General features: G+C 44.9%; 1 protein-coding gene across 1 annotated transcript in view; it reads left to right on the top strand.

Moving 5' to 3' along the window:
• The window catches only part of LOC146184953 (protein turtle homolog B-like), a 645,660-nt gene extending 621,905 nt beyond the window's left edge, over positions 1–23,755 (top strand). The window contains exons 8-16 of the mRNA XM_084605918.1: positions 6,421–6,711; positions 9,155–9,442; positions 12,398–12,697; positions 13,337–13,462; positions 13,883–13,907; positions 17,727–17,824; positions 18,648–18,754; positions 20,313–20,516; positions 22,585–23,755. Coding sequence (XP_084462044.1) covers positions 6,421–6,711; positions 9,155–9,442; positions 12,398–12,697; positions 13,337–13,462; positions 13,883–13,907; positions 17,727–17,824; positions 18,648–18,754; positions 20,313–20,516; positions 22,585–22,635 — 1,490 coding nt within the window. The 3' untranslated portion in view covers positions 22,636–23,755. The remainder of the gene's footprint in view (positions 1–6,420; positions 6,712–9,154; positions 9,443–12,397; positions 12,698–13,336; positions 13,463–13,882; positions 13,908–17,726; positions 17,825–18,647; positions 18,755–20,312; positions 20,517–22,584) is intronic.
• Positions 23,756–24,239: the final 484 nt, after the last annotated feature.

The following is a 24,239-nucleotide window of genomic DNA, read 5'->3' as shown; positions in this document are numbered from 1 at the left end:
TGAGCACGCGAAATTGGGCGAACGAATGCAGAGGCCTAATCAAAGGAAATTTGGAGCAGCCGTTGTGCGCACGTGGTGTGCGTGAAGTGCGCGCAGCGAAGCAATGTGACTGTGCGTTCAGCGCAAGTGAGGACACTAAAGCCCTGTTGAAACCAATGGGGACTGCGTCTGGCTACAGGAATTGTAATGCATCTCTGCTCAACATGCTCGTATGGCTGAGCACAATGATTGTGGACGACTCTGGTCGATTTACAGTTTACCAGTGCAGTTTACTTTGCGTCTACTTTGTTTTGGTCGCCGGGGAAGTTTGCACACGGAAAACAATTTTTAGGCCTGCTGTGATGCCTCCAGAAATAGGTGAGCATTTCGTCGGTGCTAACACTGGACTAAATGTACGCGCAAACACACGTGAACATGAAAGCTACGCCTGCAAACGACGAGTGGCGCGTCGCGCGAAGCATTTTGCCTTTTTTGCTTGACTCGTCGCGCACATCTGCAGCCACTAAATATACTCCTTAAGCTCTCGTGTGAATCGCCAATAAGACTCTCACTATATATTTCAGTGTTGTAACATGAGTCTTCAATGAGTATAATCGAGCTCTGCTTTTCTTTACACGCGCGTTGTCTTGGTCATTGCCGCTGCTGTTGGACCGCTGCCCTGGAAAGTTTGTAAATTGCTTTGAGATAGCCGAAAAATTGCAATAGCGAGGGCAATCTGCTCCTCTGTGTAGAGGGCGGGCAACGAAGGAGTGGACTATATGGCGATATGCAAGTCGAGCCGCGTGTGTAAGCGCTCAATATCTAGTGTTGCGGCGTTCCAGCTGTAGGCGCGCGCGCTAAATCACTCTTGGCTCATAGCTCGCTTGCTTAGTTTGCTCTCTCACTATCAGCCTTACGAAGAGTTCACGAGTGTGTTTACTAACATGCAGTTTTCCCGCATCGAAGGATAGCACACCTTCCTTGTGAATAATTAATCTCTCTTTTCAGGTAGTGTGGGTCATAGCCCTAGCGTTACATCGCTAGCGCAGAGAAAATATTTACTTGGGCCTTGCTATCATGAAAGTCTGCAAACTTTTCAAATAGATAACAGGCATGGGCGCGTTTACTAAGTCAAGAAGGGGCGCTATAATCGAAAATACTGTAAACGTTGGTGTTACACTTTGCCTTCGCTTACATGTCGGTTGCTCACTAAGCGAGTGAGCGAAAGACGGCTGTGGTCACCGAGCAGCGTGGTCGCGTTGCTCCGTTTTCTGGTCGCCATATAATTCACGCTTCAAAAAAAGATAACTGTTTATCATTATTAAAATTATGATCCCTCTTTCCTCCACTATTATGCCTCAGAACCTGCAATCCCAGTCACGGAGAGTAGTAACTCTTGTGCAGGAATGCGACCCACGAAAGCTGACGAGATATCGATTCCATTTTCCAGTAAAGGCGGGAATAAGGAGCCTTTAGAGAGCCGCAATAAGGAAACAAAAATGAAGAAGCCGGATCAGCTGTGCCGCTTGGCAGGACGACGTTTACGGAAGAGGTGTGACGTTTCCCAGCTTCTATTTCAAGAACACCCCCTATATTCGCTTTTGACTGAATTTATGTTCGCTACAAGCTAGGCGAAAAGCCGAAATGAGCATGCCTGACGACGGGCCGACGAAAGTAAACCACGCAAGCTGTCGCCAGCTCCTCAACAAAAGAGTAACAGTAAGAAATGTTGCTGAGGCCGATGCGTTAGGGCGAAGAAATCGAGGAAACAGTGGTGGCTAGACAGCTTTATCGAGGAGGGGTTCAATTAGCTCTGGTTGTGAGCCACCCCGCGCAGAAGCAGAAATGATTGCTTTTCGAGCCGTCGATGGGGGCTTGATGGGCCCCTATCCTGCTTCGCAATACCTAATCGCCGTCGGATTGGCCGAACTGTCGATTGATTGTCGTAAAATCTTCGCTCTGTGTTCTTTTTCTATATGGTCCTCCTACTTGTTCTCTTACCTAGCATATAGAGATGAAAGATGAGCGCTCGTGCTTCCATCCTGGTGTAATCTCTCGTAAAGCTGGCTCTTCACTGCTGCTGCAGTTGTGTGTACATGTAACTATGTGGGAGACTTGTCATGGAGAAAATCAAAAAGCAGGGCGAGTTGGTTGTTATCAATTTTTTAAAAGCTAAGCTATGTTAAGCGATTTCTTTTTCAGCAGGGTTGACAGAGCGATTGAAACAGAGTTACAAGTCGGGATACTGGATACATAAATATGTGGACGATTACCTCGTCTTTGTAAGAAACGACAGCTATACGTAGCCTATTCTGGACACTTTTGTCAGGAATGGCCAAGGGCTTAACTTTAACGCAGAGTCCATTAACCATTGCAGGATTCAGTTTCTGGATCTAGAGCGGAGGCTTGAGCCTGGGAATGCTTGCTGGCTGTATTCGCCGTCAAGAGGCTACTAAGCTTCCAGTCAGGGCATTCCAAGTTGGTGAAAGATGGCATTGCCTTTTAATCTATTCGGGTCGCTCTAAGTAAGTCGATTGAGGAAAATGTGAAAGGCCAAATTGCCAGGCTTAAGGAGGCAGCTTTCCCAGAGTTCACAATTGTAAGGCATTGTGAAAAATTGGTATCAAAAATGAAATCTAACCAATATATAATAGCGCTAAGAGACAAGGATAAGACGAGACGACAAGGACGGCGCTGACAAATATATAACAGTACAGCTAACTGTCTCTCTGCGCTGTTATATATTTGTTCAAGACATGTACCAACGCGCCCGATTTAACACGTTAAAATCTAACCACATGCGTGAAACAGCCAAGCGCTAGATGGTCGCGGTTCTTCCTTACATCCATCCACTCGGTATCTAACCGTTTGAAGAAAGTGGGCCGCAAAGTTGAAGTGGACGTTTTATTTTCGTCTCGAAGAAAATTGAGTAATAATGTCCCGGCTGTACAACGAAGGCGTGAATCCCTACTTGGTAGGAGGGCCGAAGGTGATTGTACCATTACCCATGATGAAAAGAAAGTCGATTGCGTAGAAAGGGTTGTATACAGAATCCCTCTGTCTTGCAGCGACCGCGTGAGGGAACGCTTTAATTCTTTGGGCAAAACAGACAGATCAAATTTAGTTCTGTATTGCAGGCAGGCAATTGCAGGCAACGTGAACACACCTGCACCCCTTTGCTTCAAGAGACGTCGGTCAATTTCAGACACAAAAATCAGACGTTAACAGAATTAGTAGAAGCGTATCACATTGACAAGGGTGTTTCCGCGTGTGTCGCAAAACCACAGTTTTCAGTGATTAACCTTGAACTTGCCTTTCTTGAGAGGTCGTTGCGGAAGAATAAAATAGGATAAGTAGGTTTTTGTATGTATTGTGGCGGGATTATGTGTAAATGTGGTTTGAGATAATAAATCTTCAGTTGAAAGTCAACGCTCGTGTTGTTGTGTATGAAAACGACCTCGTTTTTTTCGCGCTGTTTAAAAATAGAGAACTTGCCATGGGATAAGTATTGTCGGTGTAGTGCGCTGAAGCGAGTGTTCCTGGTTTTGCAAGTAATAAAAACATTTATACCGGTAGATCTGAGTCTTAAAAGACTAATAAATCTGGTAGACGGTGCTTTCCAAACTGAGCTTAAGAGTCACGTTATCCTGTAGGGGCGATTATTTGCCGCCTATCGTGATAGGGCTGGGAATGAAGGAGGAAGGAGCAGTCATCGATAGAAAAAAAAACATTAGATTTTTTTTTTTCACCAAATCAATCGTACTCTTTTTTTTTTCTCTCATTCCTTGATTACATATCTTTCAGTGTCTGCTTGCCTTATTTCACATTATCTTCGTTTATTATAGTTTGCTTGAAAATGATTATTGTAGCACCCTTCCTCCTTTCTCTGCACTAGTTATCCCATGCTCTTGTCCCAATTTTTTTTTCTTTCTTCCCGGTGCATATCTTTATCTCTTCTTCAGTGTCAGAGCACGCTGTCGGCTCGCCCAATGGCCAGGCAGCATGGCTGGCTCTCAGTGTGAAAAAGTATTGCAGGTTTCCAGGAACGCCCGCACCATGTCGCTGCGGTTGCGACCTTTAGCAAAATTTAATAAATAGAATGATGGTTTAGTTAAGAATTCTAAATCAATAATTAAGATATATGGAGAAAAATGAGCATGATAGCTACTGCTACCACCCCGTTTCAAAGGGGACGCTCCTATATTCCATCCATTCCATCCATCCATCCATATTTTACGCTGGTATTATAAGGATGCCAGCTAAGACAATGTGTAACCGTCCTTCCCAGTAGACTTCGGGTGCAAACAAAAGGCATCGATAGCTTTTAACTAGCACATGACGGCGGCCGGCGTTCAGGAGCACTCTTCTATGGTTAGGGTGAACGGAATCTGGTTTCTACCAATGTTCCAGGATAAATTTATCCTCTTTTGTCCATGGTGCCATCCTCATGCGATCTAAAATGTCTCTTATCTTGAGACTGTGAACTAATAACACGCGATGCAAAGAAATGCTATCTGCAAACCTTTAACAGACAGCGTGAGATAGGGGCAGTAGGTGGTCAAAGTACTCTATGTAGACAATTTCCAATCAAGGGCATTAAAGACGAACACCCTTGCATAGTAGGTGAATTGTCATACCCCGTGATTATCAGTTACTGATGCTGGTTTGGAGGAAACAAACCGAACTAAATTGGCAGTCATTGTTACTTGAGTTTTAACTGACGAACCTGCAGTTCTTTTTTAGTGTTCCCAAGTTCTACTAATCCAAGTATTTAAGTTTGTAAAGGCGCAAAAGGCGTAAAGATGGAACAACAAGCTGGGATTTTTTTCTATTATTGTCTTCTCAGAGCGAATAACAAAGCTTTGTGCTCTCCATATTTTCGCGCGTAGGGGATGGAAGGGACGTGAAAAATGTGAAACTACTGTGGTAGCCTTATTTCTGCAAGTTTTGATTTGATTCTGGCCTCCGCCCATTGCACGCGACTGGTTCTAGTGACGGTCAGGGCACGGGCAATAGATATGCGAAAAAGGCAGGATGAAATGACATTCGAATGTAAATGTTACATAAATTAATCCCCCCTCCCTCCTTCTCTTCCCTTTCTGCTGCCACCAAATCACTATATCAATACACAGGAATGCTGTAATAGGGCACGAGTTTATACATTCATAACCAACGCCGTTTTACCTGAAATTCCCCCCGTAATCAAAAGTGTTTCACCATGTTTCATACCAGCGCCCAGTACCTATAGATAGATACATAGGCTCTAATAATCGAAGAAAATATTTTTTTTTTTATACATATAAGAGCGCTCTTCTTGATAACATACTTGTTGCGGTAATTCTGAAAACGTTCCCCTGCAGCACAAAAAGCTGCTGCCCCCATGCTGATGTAAGAGTTTTATAACGCAAAAAAAAAAAAAATAATAATAAATGCGCTGGAGTAAAAGTTTCTGACGAGCTGGTTGGTAACGATACTTAAGCAGTGCGCTTCTGTACTGTCTTCTCTCCTGTCCTATCCTTTCGTTGGATTGTCTTTTAAGCGCACAACAATTTTTAAGTAGCAAATGACAAGGATAAGAGGAGTGACACATACACGTAGGCTGCATGGCTTGCGAACAACTGTCAGAAGATACATTTTTGTTAAAAATGCGGTGACAAGAACGCTAACGTGTATTGGGGGGGGGGGGGCCTCTCAAGTAATAGTTCAAGTAACTCGGTTTCGTGCTGTTTTGACTAGAGTTAGCTGCGCAACCGCAATGTAGCGTTAAGTGCTTAGGACTGGGCTCGTTGGAAAAGCGTAATTTGAAAGGGTGCGCTGCTAGGCGGACAGCTATGTGTTAAATAGACAGACAGAGACCTTACTCGTCTCTGCCCGTCTCTTTAACTCATATCTGCCCGCCTAAGCAGCGCGCCCTTTCGAATTAAGCAATTCAGCCTCTACACATGAAATGTCTGATGGCGGAATTTTTGTTGACAATTTAGAATATATGTATGTTTCGAATTAATTCTGAGCAGGAGCACACTTCTGGTTAATACAAGTAGTTGTTCGCTACTTTTTCTTTTCGTTTAACATGTTGTCAAAACTCTCACTTTACGTAACAATACCACATTTTTACAATATTGATGATAATGGAATCACAACCTATCCAAGATAGAAATTTTTATAAACTATAATGCAAGTATATTTTTTTTCTTCGGCTCCGGACATTATAGTTATAGTTGCCTTTCATTGCTCATTATGCGGTTATATACAGACAGTAGCTGCAGATTGCATCTGAATCCTGAACACTTCCAACAAGATGAATACTACGGTGCTCGCTACCATGGCGAATCACGAAACTGTTTTGCAGAGGAGGGATGTATATGCTCACAAAGCGTCTGTCTACCTCCGCCACGCAAGGTTTCTCTCCACGTGTGCGCATTATTTTCTCACATCGCTCAGACGTTCCGCGGCTGAGCCTATCGCTGGGGGCCAACATGAAGCACAAGGCGATCCGCGAGGGCTCGGACGTGTACCTGGAGTGCAACATCCAGGCGAACCCGGCGGTCAGCGAGGTGGGCTGGAAGTTCGAGGGCAAGCCGCTCTACAGCAACGTCAAGCAGGGGATCATCATCAGCAACCAGTCGCTCGTGCTGCAAAAGGTGCGTCGCGAGAGCCGCGGCCACTACCAGTGCGTTGCGGCAAACGTCGAGGGAGAAGGGGAGAGCGACCGTGTCCTGCTCAGGGTCCACTGTGAGTATACGCTTTCACTTTCCCTTTTTCGCACTTTCCAGGTTTTTTTTTCTTTTTTTTTTTTAAAGGCGCAAGCCTCATATGGCTCAGGAGGTGCGAAATCTGAGGCTGGAAGTTGTTCGCTGAGTATGTCCACAAATTGTGTCCACGAGAAGTTGTCTCAGTCACAGGATCACGGGAAAGAGAAAATAAGAGAATGCGAAGCACCAATCTTCCGTGCAGCAACCTAACGCGCTAACCACTGCTCTACACCGAATTCGTAAGGACAAGTCCATAATTCTTCTTGATTAGGGTAAGGACGCCGAATGGTGTTGTGGGGAAGGAAAAGAGGGCCGCTGGGAAGGGTAATGTCACTCCAGGGCTTCTCCGAAGGATGGACATGCCAATGGCAGTAGCCTGCTCGTAGCGTGCTCGCCCGCATTGTATACGTCACCGCTTGGGCCAAGCGCTTCATTCCACATCGCTATGCGTGACGGCATACAAGGCCCCAGTCGTCGACTGGGAAGACATAAAAAGTGCGCTGCGTTGGAAGTAGGTAGAGCAGCACCAAGTTCCGCTCATTCTAAACGGCGTCTGGAAGTAGATGTTGAAGATACGTGCTGTGGCGACTGAACTCTGTACTCGGAGAATTTGATGCCATGTAGTGTGAATAAGATATGTCAAATGTTAAACGAAACGTCCAACTAGGCTTTCGCATAACAATATTGTTGATTTTCAAAGCGGTAGCGTTAAAGGCCTCGTCCACCGAAAATCCGGCTTCGACGACCGACGGCCGCCCCCCGGACATGTGAGCGAAAAAGCGCGAGCACGGCGACAGCTTGCAACTGGCCGATCACTGCCTGAGGAAAAAGCTAGCTGCCATTAAGTTCGCCACGAGCTGCCTCTCACATGGGAGGATGATATCAGCCTGCCAGGAACGTTGTATTCACATTACCTCTTGGCCACGTTGATATGGCGTGGTTAGAGCAGGACTTTAAATATGGGCTATCGAGTCTTATACCCTTAAAGGCGGAGCTTAAGTGTCCATCGTAATTTTTTACGTGGTGGAATCCAGATTTAGCTGTCGTTCGGAGGCCACAAACAAACAAAACATGTTGTCTCAGACCCTTCTATCAGCGATGCTTGCAACATTAGTTTTGCCGCGTTGTCTCTTCACCCATAGCCAGCAGTAGACAACGGTCGCGTCAAATTTAAATCTTATCATACATACCATGCAGACTATCTTTTGTGCGTGTGCGAGTACAACGAAATTCACATAATTATACTAACGTCTAAAATATTTTCTTGTGCCCCATAGGGCACGTAAAACGCTTACATGCATATTCATAGGGCTACTCAATTTAGCATTATCTGCATTCAAAATGAAGAAAATACCAGGATAACATAAACGAAAAATTATGGCAATTCCTAAAGGCGATGGGCTGTTTTTCCATACACAATATATTATCTTATTTTTAGCTCTTAGCTGGGCACAAGACATTAAAATATATAGTTTCATGTGTTCTGTCAAGGCACACTCAGCGGAGCGGGCTGGCCAGCTTTATTTCTGTTTTCGTGTCTTCGTCCTAACATCTGTCGAGGCACCATCGAAAGTCCAGCTTCGCTTCCCACCATCGCCGTGAGTGACTGTCTCATTCAACATGGCGTTTTCAATCACCTTTTCGAGTTATTTGCTTCTCTGCTTCCCTTGAGACTCGCACGCTGACGGGGGGCGACGTTCTGCTATCGAGCACATGCTCCCTAAGGAGCCCCGCTCCATCACAGGGTTGCTGTTTTTTCCTGCTATGTGCTGTGCATTACGAATGAATGGAAGGGTCTGAATCGGAGGGCCGAGCACAAGCAGATGAGAGCATAGTTTCTCATAGCGCTAGAATGCCCTAAACTCTATTTTCGTAGACAAGGTATAGGAGTAGAGAAAAGCCTTAATCTCGCCAAAACGTCGTAAATATCGTCGGTTGACACCTAACACTAGCTTAACAATAATACTAATTCGACAGGTAATCGTGGAGTAAATATTGTGTCATGCCGCTTCTTTTTTAGTCTTTGTTTTATTTTAAGGTATAGGTGCAAGTGCTGATCAACTCGCTGAGTTGAACTGCTGTGCTTTATTAACTCTCATCTCAAATTAGAGTAATAAAACTTGCATTGCCCACTTCATCTTATTTTTTTCCTGCTTGAGAGATAAAAAGGCCTATTAAAACGTCAGTGAAGTCGATGTAGTGAAATATCATTATATAATTAAGAAAACGTATTAAATGAAAGAAATTACAACAAATCGCCGCATTCAGATGTCGCGTCGTTGCAGTCCTCATCACGAAGACCGAGCGTAACGGGTCTGAAACTGCTTCCGTACTGCTTTTGGTTCGACAAGCCCAGGCTTTCATCTTGCCTCGAAGTGTTCGCATTCTCCTCGCTCACGAGAATGCATCCCCCTTTCGCCCAGACGCGCCGGTGTGCAAGAAGCGTCAGAACTTGGTGTACGGTGTGGCACGCGACGAGGAAGCCGAGATCTCGTGCGAGGTGGAGGCCGACCCGCCCGAGCTGAGCTTCAGGTGGGCGCTGAACAACTCGGTCGAGATGTTCGACGTGAAGACCTTCTCGGTAAACGGCACTACCAGCGTGGCCTCTTACCGGCCTCGCTGGAAGCACAGCTACGGCTTGCTCTACTGCTGGGCCACCAATGCCATCGGAACTCAGCGGGAGCCGTGCGCCTTCCACATCATTCCCGCAGGTGAGCCGCGTTTCGAGCCGTGCGCTTATGAACATTGAGCGCTTGTACTTTTTAACCCGTCCAGCGCCTAAATAAAGACAGTTGATGTGAGCTCTGGACACATCCCTTGAAGGTGCCTAGACGAAAAGCAGACTGCCAATGCAAACACATCCCAAAGGTAGCTTTACGTATTGCTCAGCAAAACGTATAGCTTGTTCATGAATTGCAACCCTTGTGCCTTGTTATAGTGTGCCTCGGTTAAAGGCCTCGACATCTCACATATATATTTTCACAACCTTCTACTTTCTTCTTACGTCGCAACCGAAGCATTTCACATCGTTCCTGCGCCGTTTTTGTTTGCGGCAAGCATTTCCTTCTTTTTCTTTTTTTTTTTTTTTGCGGTGGCTGCCCTAAACGGAGGGATTATGATCGTCGTCTCTTCCTACGCATTTCAGACATCGCTCCTCAAATGTCTCAGTCGTCGTCGGCGAGTCCGTTTCTCTCACATATTTTATCCGATTGCTGCGTTTACTGCAATATTTCTTTTTTGTTTTTCGTCGTTCGCCAACGTGGGCCACCACAAGTGGTGCTTCGGGAAATGCTGTGGCCGCTGGCTTGGCCACCGCCGAACCCAAATTCCGTTCTTTGGAAAATTGGATGTGCCCAGTTCCCGGTGCACTCTTGCCGAGTGCATATCCTGGCGGAGGGCGTTGTTTACCTTCGGCTGCCGCGCGAGTGCCTGCTGGCGGATGCCTTCGGGGCCCAAAGCCGCTTAAACTCGCGCCGGTGCTTCCACGCAGGCCCTGTTCCCGTAAGCCGAAAGCAGGATTTTCCCGCTCCCTTGTCTCTCGTTGTAAGCGGTAGAGAGTGGCGGAAGGCTTAGGAATTGAACGTTGACTCGAATAGGGTTTTCAGCGTCTACGAAGCAGAAAGCTTCAAAAACAGACCGAGAACAAGCACAATAAAGAGGAAAGTATAGGTGAACATTTTCGGCTCCTAAAAGCTTATTTCTCTCGGCTGTTCCGAAATGCTTTGCGCAGAGGCAAATAAGTGCGGCAAGCAAAGGTTATTAGTATTTTTTTTTTTTTACATGGAAAGGATCTGAAAACCACTCTTGCTTGTTTCAGCTATGATAATCGTGATGAAATCGTTATTGCAAGTATGTAAATGTATTTCAGCGCAGCATTGGAAATCTCATTTGACCAATGTCGCATTAGGGAAAGTCTGCAGTTTTACCAGGCACTAACCTCGTAGCCAAAAGGGGAAGAATTTTATGTTTTGTACGTACGTTGCCACCGGAAATTTTTGAGGCGCTTTTCTGGCTAGCGCTTCAATATTGTGCAAAAAACGGAAGAAAGGAAGACTAATATTCTTATCACTAGCGGTAGGAGGTCTCTTTCGTAACCATGCTTTTAGTGGAGCTTCGGCCACAGCTTGCCTTGATACTTCAAGACGAATTTGGGTACACATCAATCATAAACTTCCTGTACTTACGTGCAATGCACTGAAGCTTTATTCTGTTGCTCTATCTAGAACATTGCGGAATAACTAATTTAATTGACGCTCTTGCCTTTTTCTCCTTTCCATCGCTTCCCCACGTGCCGGGTAGCCCACTGTGTATCGCCTAGTTTACCTGTCTGCCTTTCTGCTCCTTTGTTTCTCTCTTTCTTTCTTTCTTCCATTACGACCACCGACGTATCGCCTTCTATACTAGAGTTCATGAATAAATTATAAAAAAAAAATGGCTGTGGTTTAGCTCTGGTTAACCCTAGTTGAATTGCGAAAGCAACGGCTGCATATCTACGCTTGTGGCCAAATGAAGAGTCGGATGCACAAGTTCATTCACTGGTGTTCATTTTTATGCCACAGTCGGTCGCACACAGAACACACACTACCTAAGGGGTTGTTCGTGAAGCTGCAGTGAAACTCACGCCTGGCCGACTCGTGCTCGCCCACTCTTTGTGCAAAGTCTGCGCGCCGACCATCTTCGACATCTCCAGACTCAGCGATTAAACCAGTCCACTTCGTTCTTTTCTCGAGACGTGCAGCGCGGTCTTCATCCGTTTCTTCTACACGCCGTCTCCTGGCTACGGCATACGAGTGTGGAGCGAAAGCTTTGGCTGCTGGCGACCGAGTGTTGCATCGAACACAACCAGCCTTTCATTGAACGCATCAAATTTCACCGGCGTTTTAGGTTGGTGGTGGTAAAGGCCCTTATCGCATCTAAATATGGTGACACTTAAGCTCCGCCTTTAAGGTTATGACGCGATAGCGTAGGCTACCAACCACATATAAAGCCCCGCTTTACCCAAGCCGTATTAAGGTGCCTCAGTGGCCTATAGAATAACGGGAATACCAGGGTCCTGACAGGCTAATTTTGACATAACCGCCCCAAGTGAAACGAGAAGCCAAAGTTGGCAGCTCCTGCCATTTGCGGCTACTACATACGAGCATACGAGACGAGCCGAGCTGGCTGGCAACAAAATGCGATATGTCAGGTTTAAAGACACCTGAACAATACATTTGCTCCTCTTACCACATGCACAGCTTTTGGCAGGCGTCTAGGAGATGGCAGGAAGTTCGGAAGTAACGGTTAAAAATGTAGCGCCATAAAGCAACAGCTAGTTTTAAAAAGGGCGCCGAAATTTAAGAGGTAATTTCTTATTTGCTACGATTATGCGACTGCATGACTGTCACTGTTTCAGACTGAGGCTACCGAGCGTTTCTGTTTCTGTGAAATTCAGTTTGACAACCCGAACGAGGTATTTTGCATGCGAGAGATAAACAATAAAATATATCAGAACTTCTCTACCTGCTATGTACTAACTATAGATGAAAATAGTTTTCACCTATACAGCTTATATCCTTAGAGCAAAGCCGGCTGTGGTGTTCATGCTCCCGCGCGGTAGCCCGTTGGGTAGGGCTCCTTTGGCGGAAGCGTGGATAACTGAGCGCGGCCAGCGTTCCCCTGGACAGGGCCCCCGGAGGCGGTGCGAAACTGCCGCGTGAGCAACCAGACGGCCGCGTCGCTGGCCGTCGAGTGCGAGCCGGGTGACCATGGCGGCCTGAGGCAGACCTTCCACCTGGAGGTGTACAACTCGGCGCTCGAGCTTCTCCAGCGAAATGTGAGCTCCGCCGAGGGGGCCTCGTTCGTGGTGCGCGACCTGCCGCCCGGCACCGCCTTCATACTCGTCCTCTACGGCTCCAACTCCAAGGGCCGAAGTAACAGCGTTTCCATCTCCACCAACACGCTTCCCTCGCCCGAGCGGAGGACAGGTACGGGAGTTCCTTTCATGCAGAAACCGACCGCTCACTTGCGTTCTTAACTTTTGGGCGAAAGACAGTGGCTTTAAACCGGTGTTTGTACGCAGAGCGTGTATGCAAAAATAGGTCGGTAGGTCAGATAGTTACCCTGAGGTCACTGTACTAGTTTCCTGGCACCATACGATTGGCTTTACGATAAAGATGTGCGTTGTCGCACAGTTCTGCCAAGGGCAAACAGTATTTAAACCTGCTATAACAAATTGACATCAGATACGCACAGACACTTTTTATTTAAGGTTACAATAACCTGAAAACAAACAAAAATAGTTTGGCTGTCTGTAATCGACAATAAAAATTGTATTGATATCAGATTTGTGACATTGCAGTTTGTGAGTGTGAGGCTGGTTTGGTTTGTGGGGTTTAACGTCCCAAAGCGACTCAGGCTATGAGAGACGCCGTAGTGAAGGACTCCGGAAGTTTCGACCAGTGTGAAGCCTTAGTACGGTTACGTGTTACATGATTACGGGTAAAACATTTCAAATTATTTTCTTCACATACACAACAAGAATTTAACTGCTATGCGTATACCTAATCGTTTTTTGAAGTTTCCTGTGAGTGGTAAAACTCTCTCGTGACTGCACGTATGCACAGCTAACACGGACATCACATCAGTGAGTCCAGTGCTTGGTGTCCTGATCGGCATCGTGGGAGCCCTTGTGCTGGTGGCCATCGTCATCGTGGTCGTCATGCGACTCCGCGGAGACGACAGCGAAAAGCGTAAGCCACTTGTTCACTGCCTACTTGCGCGCATTGCGGGCTGTGTTTTTGCGTGATTAAATGTTATTACCTGTTTCGCTCATCCGATATGAGTGTCAGAGGTGCGTGTTATGAGAGTTGTCGAGTGGGACCTAGATGACTGTGGCCTCTTTTACTTAGCCCGTTATGGCACTTTCATTATGCTAGTTCATTTTTGCTGACCGCAATGAGCTTCTAAGCTTCAATATAAAGGGCGGGAGGGGGGGGGGGGGGGAGGGGTTCTCAACTAAAGTGCATCGTCGTTTTACCTGTTTCAAACATCTCATATGGATGTTTTGTGAAATTAACTTCGTGTTAGCATGATATTGAGGGAAACCGCAGTTAGAGTAACATTTCCGCATAATAGACATATTTATATACTCTTTACGTTTTGCTTTTCAGGGCCTACGGAGGAGAGCCCAGAAAAGTAAGTCTGTTTATTTAATAAGCGTTGCACTGCCACTTTTGGAGATTATGTTTATTGCTTTTAACAAACTTAGCGGAACCCTTGCGTCATGTCAAAAAGGAAAGCATTTGAAGTGAGATGGGGCGCAGGATGCTTCCTTCGCGTTTCGTGCAGCGGTACTCTGTCGAGCCCGGTAAAGTGATCGGAAATGAAACACGCGCGGGATTGTTCGCTAACACCTGCTCCTAATTAAGAGAAACAGAATAGGCTTCGTTTCCGCAACATTTATTCTCCTTCATTTGTCTTTGACTACAAGTACATTCTGTTCCATTGTTGGGCTCTATACGGTAATGCGCACACGTGGATTAGCTAAAGTATGTTGTGGACGCCGTGAATTAAAGCTACTCACGAAAACTAGAAAACGCACACAAGCAGTAGGTATCCCATCAATTGTCACCGCAAAACAAAAAGTTTTAGCTACCTTCATTAGCCCTTAATTACGCTCCTCTTCTCACTCTCAATTCAGCTCACACCGGCACGCAAGACAAAAAAGAAATTAAACAAATGTAGACGGAGCCGTATCCACGCCTCGTCCCGCCCGCATAACTTGGGAGTGTCCAATGAGCGAGCGCGCCCAGCAAGCGCATGTGACGTGACATACAAGGTTTGCGTGCGGTGCCCACGGTGAGCGCGGGGATGTGTCGCCCGAATGGGTCGAGAGCGGTCGCCAGGAGCACTTCTTAAAAAATATTAGCAAATTATACGGTCCCCTCAAAGCTTTTACATTTGACACGAATACTTATCAGGACTATCTCTATGGAGTTCTTCTATTAGAATATTACCCCAAATAGCATTTCAGGGGCCCCCTTGAGCGTTCCCGAAAGTTTCGCAAGGTGCATAAAGCCACACTGTTTAGTGCGCAACTTATTGTTCTGACCCTAAACTTGCATACTTCAATTTCTTTTTTTTTTTTTCATATCCCAGTAGTTAAATCAGTTTTGAGGACAGATCACAATTGCTAAGGCACCTCATGAAAGTGCCATACCCCGCCGGGGTGGCGCAATGGTTATGGCGCCCGACTGCTGTTCCCAAGGACGCGGAATCGAATCCCGGCCTCGGCGGCCGCTTTTCGATGGCGACGATAAGCAAGGCGCCCGTGTGCTGTGCGATGTAGGTGCACGTTAAAGAACCCCAGGTGGTCGAAATTCCCGGAGCCCTCCACTACGGCGTCTCTCATAGCCGGAGTCGCTTAGGGACGTTAAACACTACAAACCAAACCTCATGAAGGCTATGCCGAAACGCACTTTAACGGTCTACAATAAGTTTGTTTTTGGAATGAAATGTAAACGGGGTTTGACACAAGGTTGACGACTATGAAGTTGCCAGTGCAGAGTTGTCCTGTCCTCTTCTTCCCTGTGTCTCGTCTTTTGGCTGGTTAAAAATGAGGTTTGCCACGCACACTAAAAGAGACGTATAGGCAAGAAAGCATAATAATGTTGAGGTTCTCTGTCCTGCACTATGCGATTTCGAAGAGGGACAGAAAATTCGGAATATTTGGGAAAACTACTGGAAAGGCAATTCAAGGTGCGTCAACCATTTCTTAGGAGCGGCAATTCATATCATCTGAAAAAAAAAAAAGTTTTTTTTTTTATAGTAGAAATGTAGATAACAAATCATATGAAAATAAAGATAAAAATGCCCGAACAAAATAAATGATAGCACGAGCAGGCCTCTGTTCCTGATAGCATGTGGAAAGTTCCCCACGCCATGTGTTTTTGTTTTTTATTGCTTGTTGGTGCAAACGGACAAGGGAAACAGAGATCACTACATAAAAATTCCGAGAGAACTGTGGATTCCACATGGCAGAAATGCGAAAGCCGGAGTGTTGCTGCTATACACGGTGCATCATGTTTGCTCTCATTATCTTTCTCGTCCTTTGGCTGTCGATATCATTATTACTGTCATAATTGTCATTATCAGCAATTACAGCGTCATTGTCATCGCTACTATTATCCTAATGGCAAACAAGGAGAATTATGACGTGCGTTACACGATCCCGGGCATAGCGCCGTAGGATAAAGCACTCGGCTGGGGATCCGAGGGATGGAGATTTAATTCTTAGTGGAGACAGGATTTTTATTTTGCTGATTACATCATCAGGATGATTGGCAAGGGACACAGATCCCGGGCACAGATCCCGCGCACTGGAGTTCGTTCCATGGGCTAAGAACCTTAAAAAAAAAAGTTAGAATGCAGCATACAGCTCTCTCGTTCTCCAAACGATTCTGACTTGAGAGGGTTGTGTGCAAGTCACTAATAATGTTTTTGAAAAGCCGCTAAGTTCGTTTTTTATAAAGTGTGGTTCCTTTGCGGGGATATATTTCCTACTGCATGGGCATCAATGTATACATAGTGGATTGCGACACAAGCAGTGAAAATTAGGGTCCTTTTAGTTAGACAGAGTAATTTTTTTTAGACATAAAACTCTTTTGGTTCCCTAGTAGAGGAAATTAACTTGGGTAAATGACCTTTATCAGCAATGCAGATAGTTGTACTGCGCCAAGTTTAAAGAAAACGGCTCATGGATATAACTTTTGCAGTCTTGTTATGTTCACTCACAATAGACCTAAATGTCAAAACATTAAAATGACATTACTCGTTTATGCAGCCAGAACACATATACGCCGTCTGACGCGTACCGTTCTATTTCATATTAGAATTCTTGATTTCTTATTTTTTTATTTCATTTAATTTCAGGAGATTGATTAAATGAATTCATGATGGCAAAATTGTCCTTTGGACTTATTCCAAGTGCGAGGTTTGCAGGACACTTATACCTATTTCCGGCACATCAATTTATTAGGAAGAAGTATTTGTTGAAGTGCCCAAGCTTGCTATATTTTGCTATCAAAATTCTCCTGGTCGCTATTAAATGCTTCTTTCGTGAAAGCAGGGGAGAAAAAAACTCACGTTTTCTTTTAAATGCAATAATTATCATTTTAACCGGAGATCAGATTGCCATGGAAACCACTTTGGCGTCCTCCATTTCCATCTGACTGGAAACCCGGAAATAGGTCACGTCGACACCTCCCTCTGTCACCAGCACTTGGCAGTTAGCTGCGGTAAAGATGCGCCGTCTGAATCAACCTAACTGTGCAAAAAGAGCGCAGAAGCACAGGAAGGTGAAGTGAGCTCACATAAATAGAGCAGGAAAAAATGGCCTAAGGATAGTTTTTGGTTTTAATTCGAGCAGCCTTTATTCTATGTTCTTTCCATTCCCCGCTTCTGTTGGCCCACTCTGTGCGAGAGATTACCGGCAGCGCTGGGTTTCTAATTTTGAAAGCATCCAAGTCGAAGGTAAAATCTCTAATATAATAGCTCGCGCTCTTTCTTTTCCTCTCCAAATTCCAAACTTTGCTTAACCTCTGGAGCAAATCACGTTTTATATTTTGAAAAACAAAAACAAAAGTACTCTCTTTCATTTTCTGACACAAGTTCCAAGAGTTCTTCTGGGGTTAACTTGCTCCTGTTGGTCAGTCTCTTACGCTTCGAATTTTTGAAACTTCTCCGGCCTTAGTACACCTCATGAGGAGCCTTGTTAGAGTGCGGATCAATCATTATGCCAACCGGCGGCAAACTCGGCAGAGCCGAGTATTTACATAGAACAAAAGAACCAAACCTTTCCTTCAGCATATTTTTATTGAACATATAATACACATTCAACTTCTTTACTCGTGCCCTCTTCAGAATATATAATTTTCTTTTGCTTACTATGCGAAACACGTTTAACTAGGTGTATGAAGAATTGCTTCTCCAATGCTTGTCTTTTTTTGTTTTCAGGAATCAGAACCATCAAAGAAAGGCCGTGGACGATTTAGCTCTAACTGATATCGATAGTAAGGATCCGTCGGTTATACAAAAAACGAGCGAATCGCAAGGTATTTACACCACCTTTTCCATCTATTTGCTCACTTTCTTAGTTCACATTGTCCTAATTATCTGAAGCACTAAAAGTACAAAAAAAATATTTTGTTGCTTATATCTCTAACATCCAACCAAATGATGTAAATAAATAATTATATATATATATATATATATATATATAAAGGAAAGCATTGGGGATTGTACTTTATGTCTTTTTTTAAATTTTACTTTGATAATCACATGCATTAGTAATCTAATCTGTTTAGAGGAAAGATAATTAAACACAAAGTAGAAGGAAAAACAACGTGCCGATGGTGGGAACCGAACCCACGACCTTTTATATATATATATATATATAGAATGGATATATGTTCAGCAAATCTTGATATAATTTCTTCGCGATGAATTTCTGTTACACATGTTGCTTGTTGTGATAGAAATAAAATATGTCTGTGCCTCAGTATGTTAATTTTATCAGTAAGAAACCGGCGGAGTCAATATCTTGAGAGATTAGCCTTGATATGCATGCATATTTGATTGATTGATAAGCCCGGGGGAAAGTTTGTTTTCAATTACTTGGTTTTTGTGAGATTTGAAACATTTTTGGTGTACTGTTTCCGCCGCAATGTGTTCCAGGAGGAGCCAGAAAAATATAAAATATGATCAAAGAATAAAAAAAAAATGTGTTCAATGCTAAACGGACGCTGTAGACGTACGTGCGATGGGGCCTTCCTCCCAATGTTATGTTTTCACATTAGTGTACTTCGCGAGCTGCTCACTTCGGGCGCATAGCCTGTCTTCCACCTGTCCCTGTAGCAGACTATCCGCGCGTCGCAGTTCGGCGTATCCCGGCCTACACGACTCACCGAACGTACGACAGCTTCTCGCCGAGCGACTACAACTACGAGAACATCCAGTCGCTGAGAAGACCGTCACCTGTCAAGGTCTGCCTCCTTAGTGTCCAAGGGCGTTTGCTTTTACGTATCCTTCCCTGCTTGCGCCTTCATCACAATGTCTTGTTTTTCTACTGATAGCTGGTTACCCACTGCCGTGCTGAACAGCGGTACACGCCAGAGTCGTCCGTCGCTGACGGAGCTTTCAGTTGTCGTTGTCAGACGTAATGCACAGATCATCACTTTGCCTGACGAGGCAAACATAGTGTATGGCAGGCCTCTGATGTATATCAACAAATGTACGTTTAGTGCAAGCCCAATGTACAGCTTGAAATATTATATAACGTTATCATTTTTGTTAGTTTTCCTCTTCTAATGTGAAATGCATCCGGATTATGGCTCTTCATTAACTTAATCTGCTGAATGGTATTCTAGTGATTAATGAACCTCGTGAACCGGAACGTCAAGTGCTCATAATTTTTCTCCATAGCAAACATGTATTCTTTCTATTTTAAGTAACGATTGCAATCAGAAAGATCGCAGTTTATGCTAAGAAGACACATTTCCCCTCTTTCCCCCTTTATCAATATTAGGTGTTTCGGTATTACATGCCAACAAGAGGACATAGGCAAAGTGCCAGTACTCGGTATTATGCTCCACCGTACCGCTTGCTACAGCGTAATCGAAAATACGAGTTCTAAGCTACAACTTCGAAGCTTATTATTAGGACGGCTGGTTGGTGCGGTACACAGTAGCTTCGTTGTGATCGCACGTTTCATGCCGTCGTACTACTCAGCTAGTGACTTTAAACTCGTACCTTGCCTGACTTTTTATTATTTTAACATGATTATTTCAGCGAATACAGCGGTTAGAACAGAGATGCTGTCAGCTGTGTCCCCTGCATAAATATAATGCACATATGTGTCGAAGGCTGAAAACCGGTAATTTTTATGATCATGCAAGTTTTGCATCCGACATTCCTGCGAAAAATAGAATAGCTCCTTCAATTCCGCGAAACAGTATTTTTTCATGTTGCGAAGTGTTATATGTCGGTATTCGACACGAAAAGTTGCTTTCAAGACTCGTGTCATCTTACAGTGCTCCCGCTTTCGTTCTTCTTCCACGCCTTAAATCCAGTAGCATTTCGCTTTAGGCTCCTCTCATGTTCATGATAGTTAAGTAGCGCTAAGGTAAGATCGGGACTTTGTAGTACTGCCGTCGTTTCCGAAGAGAAATGTAGTCGATCCGAAATGCATTATTTTGCACAATATGAATGCCAGCATTAAAAGAACCTTGAAGGTCGAACGCCTAATAATGAATTCACACCCTTGGAATTTAAAAAAAAAAATTGGCAGCCAAACCACTGTTATGTACTGCTGGCTCGTTCGAAACTTTTCTTCATTTGCGCATTCGATGCTTGTCTTCCTGAAGTGGGTCATTCTTTTCGCCCTCGTGTCGACCGTGCTTTTAGTTTTTATTAAATAAAACAGCCTATTTCCGCGGCATATCAAATATTCTGATACCTTAGAAATGCCGCGCAAACACCCTGATAGAGCCCCGACTCTGTGGGCTTGACACGCGTTTCGAATTTCTTCGTCATCTCTCACAGATGGACAACGAGGTGCGGTACGCGGAGCTGTCGCTTCCACGGAGCAAATACCCGGTTCGCATCCGAGAGCCGCCAACCGAGTACGCACAGATCGATTTCCAGCGGGCCGGTGTGCTTTTCAGCGCCGTGCCGCCGCCGCAGTCAGAAGAGGAGGACCCCTGCGCGGACACGCCGCTCATGAACAGCCTGCAGCCAAACGTCAGGGTATGGCAGTCCAGCGATGAGCCCTTCTAGGGCAGAAATTCATCACTATCAGCCCCTTACGCAATTCCATTTTCGCCCGACAGGGACACTTTAAGACCAGGAACGAAGGCTGAGAAGCTTAACAAAGAAGGACAAGAATAATATTCTTGTCTTTGTATGTCCCAAGTGTGACAATAATAGGAGTGAAATGCGCTTGTTGTAAATTTTTTTATTGTAATATTTATAAATTATTATTAGTCATCTCCGCGATATTTGGCGGCTGTGCTCGGAAAGCTGTTGAGGCGACTGCGGATGACGCGCTTGAATAAGACTACGACTTTTTTCATTATGACAGGAAGTGCTTTTAAATTGTAAATATATATTTGATTTTTATATCTTTACTTAGGTATTTCTGAATTTCAATCAGAATTAACGCGTTTCTTGCAGTGTATTTATATCTAGCGTGGTTTGCCACACCCCTCTGAAGTGGCCCGAAGGCAGTCTGGCTGTAACAAACAGAACAAGCTTGCTGTCGCTTTATACTCAGTACTTATTACTCAGAAAGCACTTTTGAAGATTACTAAGAATAGAGAGTTCTGAATAGAAATATAGAATTATTGGAACTTACTCTCTTTTGCGGCGGACGTAATCTATGAAAAAAAACTATTTTACTTTCATAGATAATTAACGAAATATGACTAGGTAGCTCTGTAATTAACATAACTGGGTGACTAGTACCAATTGGAAGTTAAAAGCCCTGTATTACAAGACGAGGAGCGCGTTTGGCAAGCACTCACAGATTATGACGAGCAGCTTACCGGTATCGCTCAAGTGGAAAGTATACAACAGTTGCATCTTACCTGTAGTCATTTATGGGGGCTGAAACGCGGAGGCTAACCAAAAGGGTTCTACTTAAGTTGAGGACAACTCAGAGGGCTATGGGACGAAAAATGGTAGGGGTAACATTAAGAGATAGGAAGCGTGCAGAGTGGATCAGAGAAATAACTCAAGTTACTGACATTCTAGTGGAAATTAAGAAGAAGAAATGGGCATCGGCAGGACATGTAGTGCGAAGAGAAGATAATCCATGGTCGCTTAGGGTAGCAAACTGGATTCCAAGGGAAGGAAAGCGTAGCAGGGGGCGGCAGAAAGTTAGGTGGGCGGACGAGGTTAAGAAGTTCGCAGGGGTCAAGTGAATGCAGCTAGCACAGAAGGGAGTTAATTGGAGAAATATGGGAGAGGCCTTCGCCCTGCAGTGGGTATAGTCAGGCTGATGATGATGATTACAAGACTGTATCTTTTTGCTTTTTGCGACGAAGAAAAACTCACTTCTAAAATTCATGCACTTCTGGCGCATTTTTGTGCACAAGAAGTAAACTGAGAGCATTAAATGCGCAGCAAGATTGGTAGAAACACGGAATTTGCTGATGAAGTGCTGAACTGCCCATGGTAACCGGTTCGAACTGTATGTGCTTTTGTGCTTCGTTATCCACAGCATTTTCTTTCGCTGCTCGGTGTAGTAAAAAGAGAGGCATTGTCAACTGCGTGGGCGTTGCGCTGGGTAGAGAAAGAGCGAAGTGATCTACACATCACGAGATGGAACAATAGAGCAGGAAGAGCGAATTTGGCACCGTTATCACTGCCACGTGTCATCAGCGGACGATGTGCTTCCATCTAGGTTCTTGCGCGTCTTATGAGCTCATCTTCAGTTTTGTGTAAAAAAAAAGCGCCTTATTCTCTCCAACTGAAGGGATCTAGAAAGGAGTCATCTTTGAAGAACTGATATGGCATTGTCTTTTTCGCTCCCCGTTGCCGCGTATTACCCAACAGCGTAAAAGGTTCGTTGCTATGTTTCAGTTAATTAGGCATGCAATTCGAAGACCATTTATAAGAAATTGCGTCCAGCGCGACCAATTCTTTGTTTCTGAAGATATTTTTTCTGCCTGTCAAGACTCCTAATTTTAGGATTATTTTAAAGTTTTCGCTGAAGCACCATTTATTCAAAGTCAGTTGAGGAATCAATTGTCAGGCTCGTGAAATTCTCTTCGGCAGTGTGTGCAATGTTTTTCGTCTTCCTGTCTCCTTTCAGCATCTAGGCGGCGCACCAAGCGACCACAACACGATATCTACACCGGTGTGACGACAGCGAGACCCGATCTGCGAGGGCGAGAGCGTTCAGCAGCGCACGTCGCGTCTTTGAGCTGCTCGCGTGATCGCTTTAGGAAAGGAGCCGAGCCGCTCTGTCAGAGCCCGACGACTGTGCCGCCGGATTGCTGGTGTGTGCCTGAGAGCAAAGCTTTCAGCGCTGCGGAGTGAATTGCGATGAAGAGAGGGGGAGATGGATACACGCGTGCAATTTTTCCGCAGATGCTCAGGAAGATTACCGGCATCGGAAGACAGGTAAAAAAAAAAAAAAAAAAACTGTTTGAGGGCGGCCTTTATGGCTCTCCTTATTGTTCCGCTATGGCGACGGTCCTTGCTATCTCTTGTACATAGAATAATGGAATACACCCTGCGTTCGGAACGGCGCTCAACCGAGGTTCGTCGGCCGAGAGGTCGGAAGTTCAAGACGACATTCCTTCAAACACTAGTCAAGAACCACCTCTTTGCCTCTGTGGCTGTCTGCCGCCTCCAGAAATGTTATTTATCAGAGGAAGAGGAGGAGGAGAAGGGCGCTGGAGGAAGGAAGAAGCGAAACGAGCCGCTAGCACCTCGGCTGCTTCTTCAAAAAGGTTGAAGCGGCGGGGCGGCTCTGATGCGATGCTAAGGAGGCAGGTGTGGAACAAATCGTACCCACTCTTTCCGTTTCACCCCATTTGATGTCCACGATGCACTACAGTGATGTGCATTCCCGAGGAACTTACCTCGAAGATTGAATCTACTTGGGAGTCGCCGTCTCTGAGCTGTCCCGAAGGAGAATGAAAAGAGAGGAAAAAAAGAAAAAAACGTTAGAGTGGTGTGTGCGTGTGTGCATGCGTGACTGCGCAAACCGAGCGTGCCTGCATGAGAATCTGCGTGAAACAATACGAGCACAGTTCCACATTTTCACTTTTTTTTTATGTCAATCGTTATATTCGCCCTTCCTTATTTTTGTTTTCTTCCCAACCATTGGTTCTTTCGTTTACTTTCATCCGTATCCATTTCATTCTTGTTTCATTTTTAAACTCGATTTGCCCAGCATCTTCTTCCACAAGTACTTCATACGGACTCATGACACATACTTTTAAGCTCTACAATAAAACATATAAATATTATTACTGTGAAACACTGGGGCACATTGTTCGTTTCTAATTCCATGTTCCTGTCTGACTCTATCGCATTTAGTCGCTTATACCTGAGAACTCATGCGTTAGCAAAATGAGGGCGGCGGATTTGCAACTCATCCGATCAATGACAGGACTTATGCAACTCACGCTGGAGTTGGCTAGTTCCACTGGCTTTGACTAGTTCCGCTAAGGTTTCATCTGAGTGGAGGAGATTCCAAGTTGTGCAAACATTTTCATCTCTGGTATTCCATGAGTGTCTGGGCTTAATGCATTCAGAACAAAGTTAGTTTGCCCAGTAAGCACGAGAATATATCAGTAGCCATCTTTATACGTTGTGCCGGCGCAACTCACAGCCTCGGTTGTCCATTGGGTCTTGTTTCAATTCCTTTACTGTTGCCATTGCTAGGCTATAGGCTTTTGTCTTAATAACTGAAGGGAGTTGGCCGTTCCCGCACTCCAAGGTGAAAATATATGCGAC

Source organism: Amblyomma maculatum, chromosome 6 (assembly GCF_055883805.1).
Source record: "Amblyomma maculatum isolate TAMU_Amacu chromosome 6, ASM5588380v1, whole genome shotgun sequence".
NCBI classification, from domain to species: Eukaryota; Metazoa; Arthropoda; class Arachnida; order Ixodida; family Ixodidae; genus Amblyomma; species Amblyomma maculatum.
The sequence above is the reverse complement of the archived record's forward strand: the minus strand, read 5'-3'. Positions and strand labels throughout refer to the sequence as shown.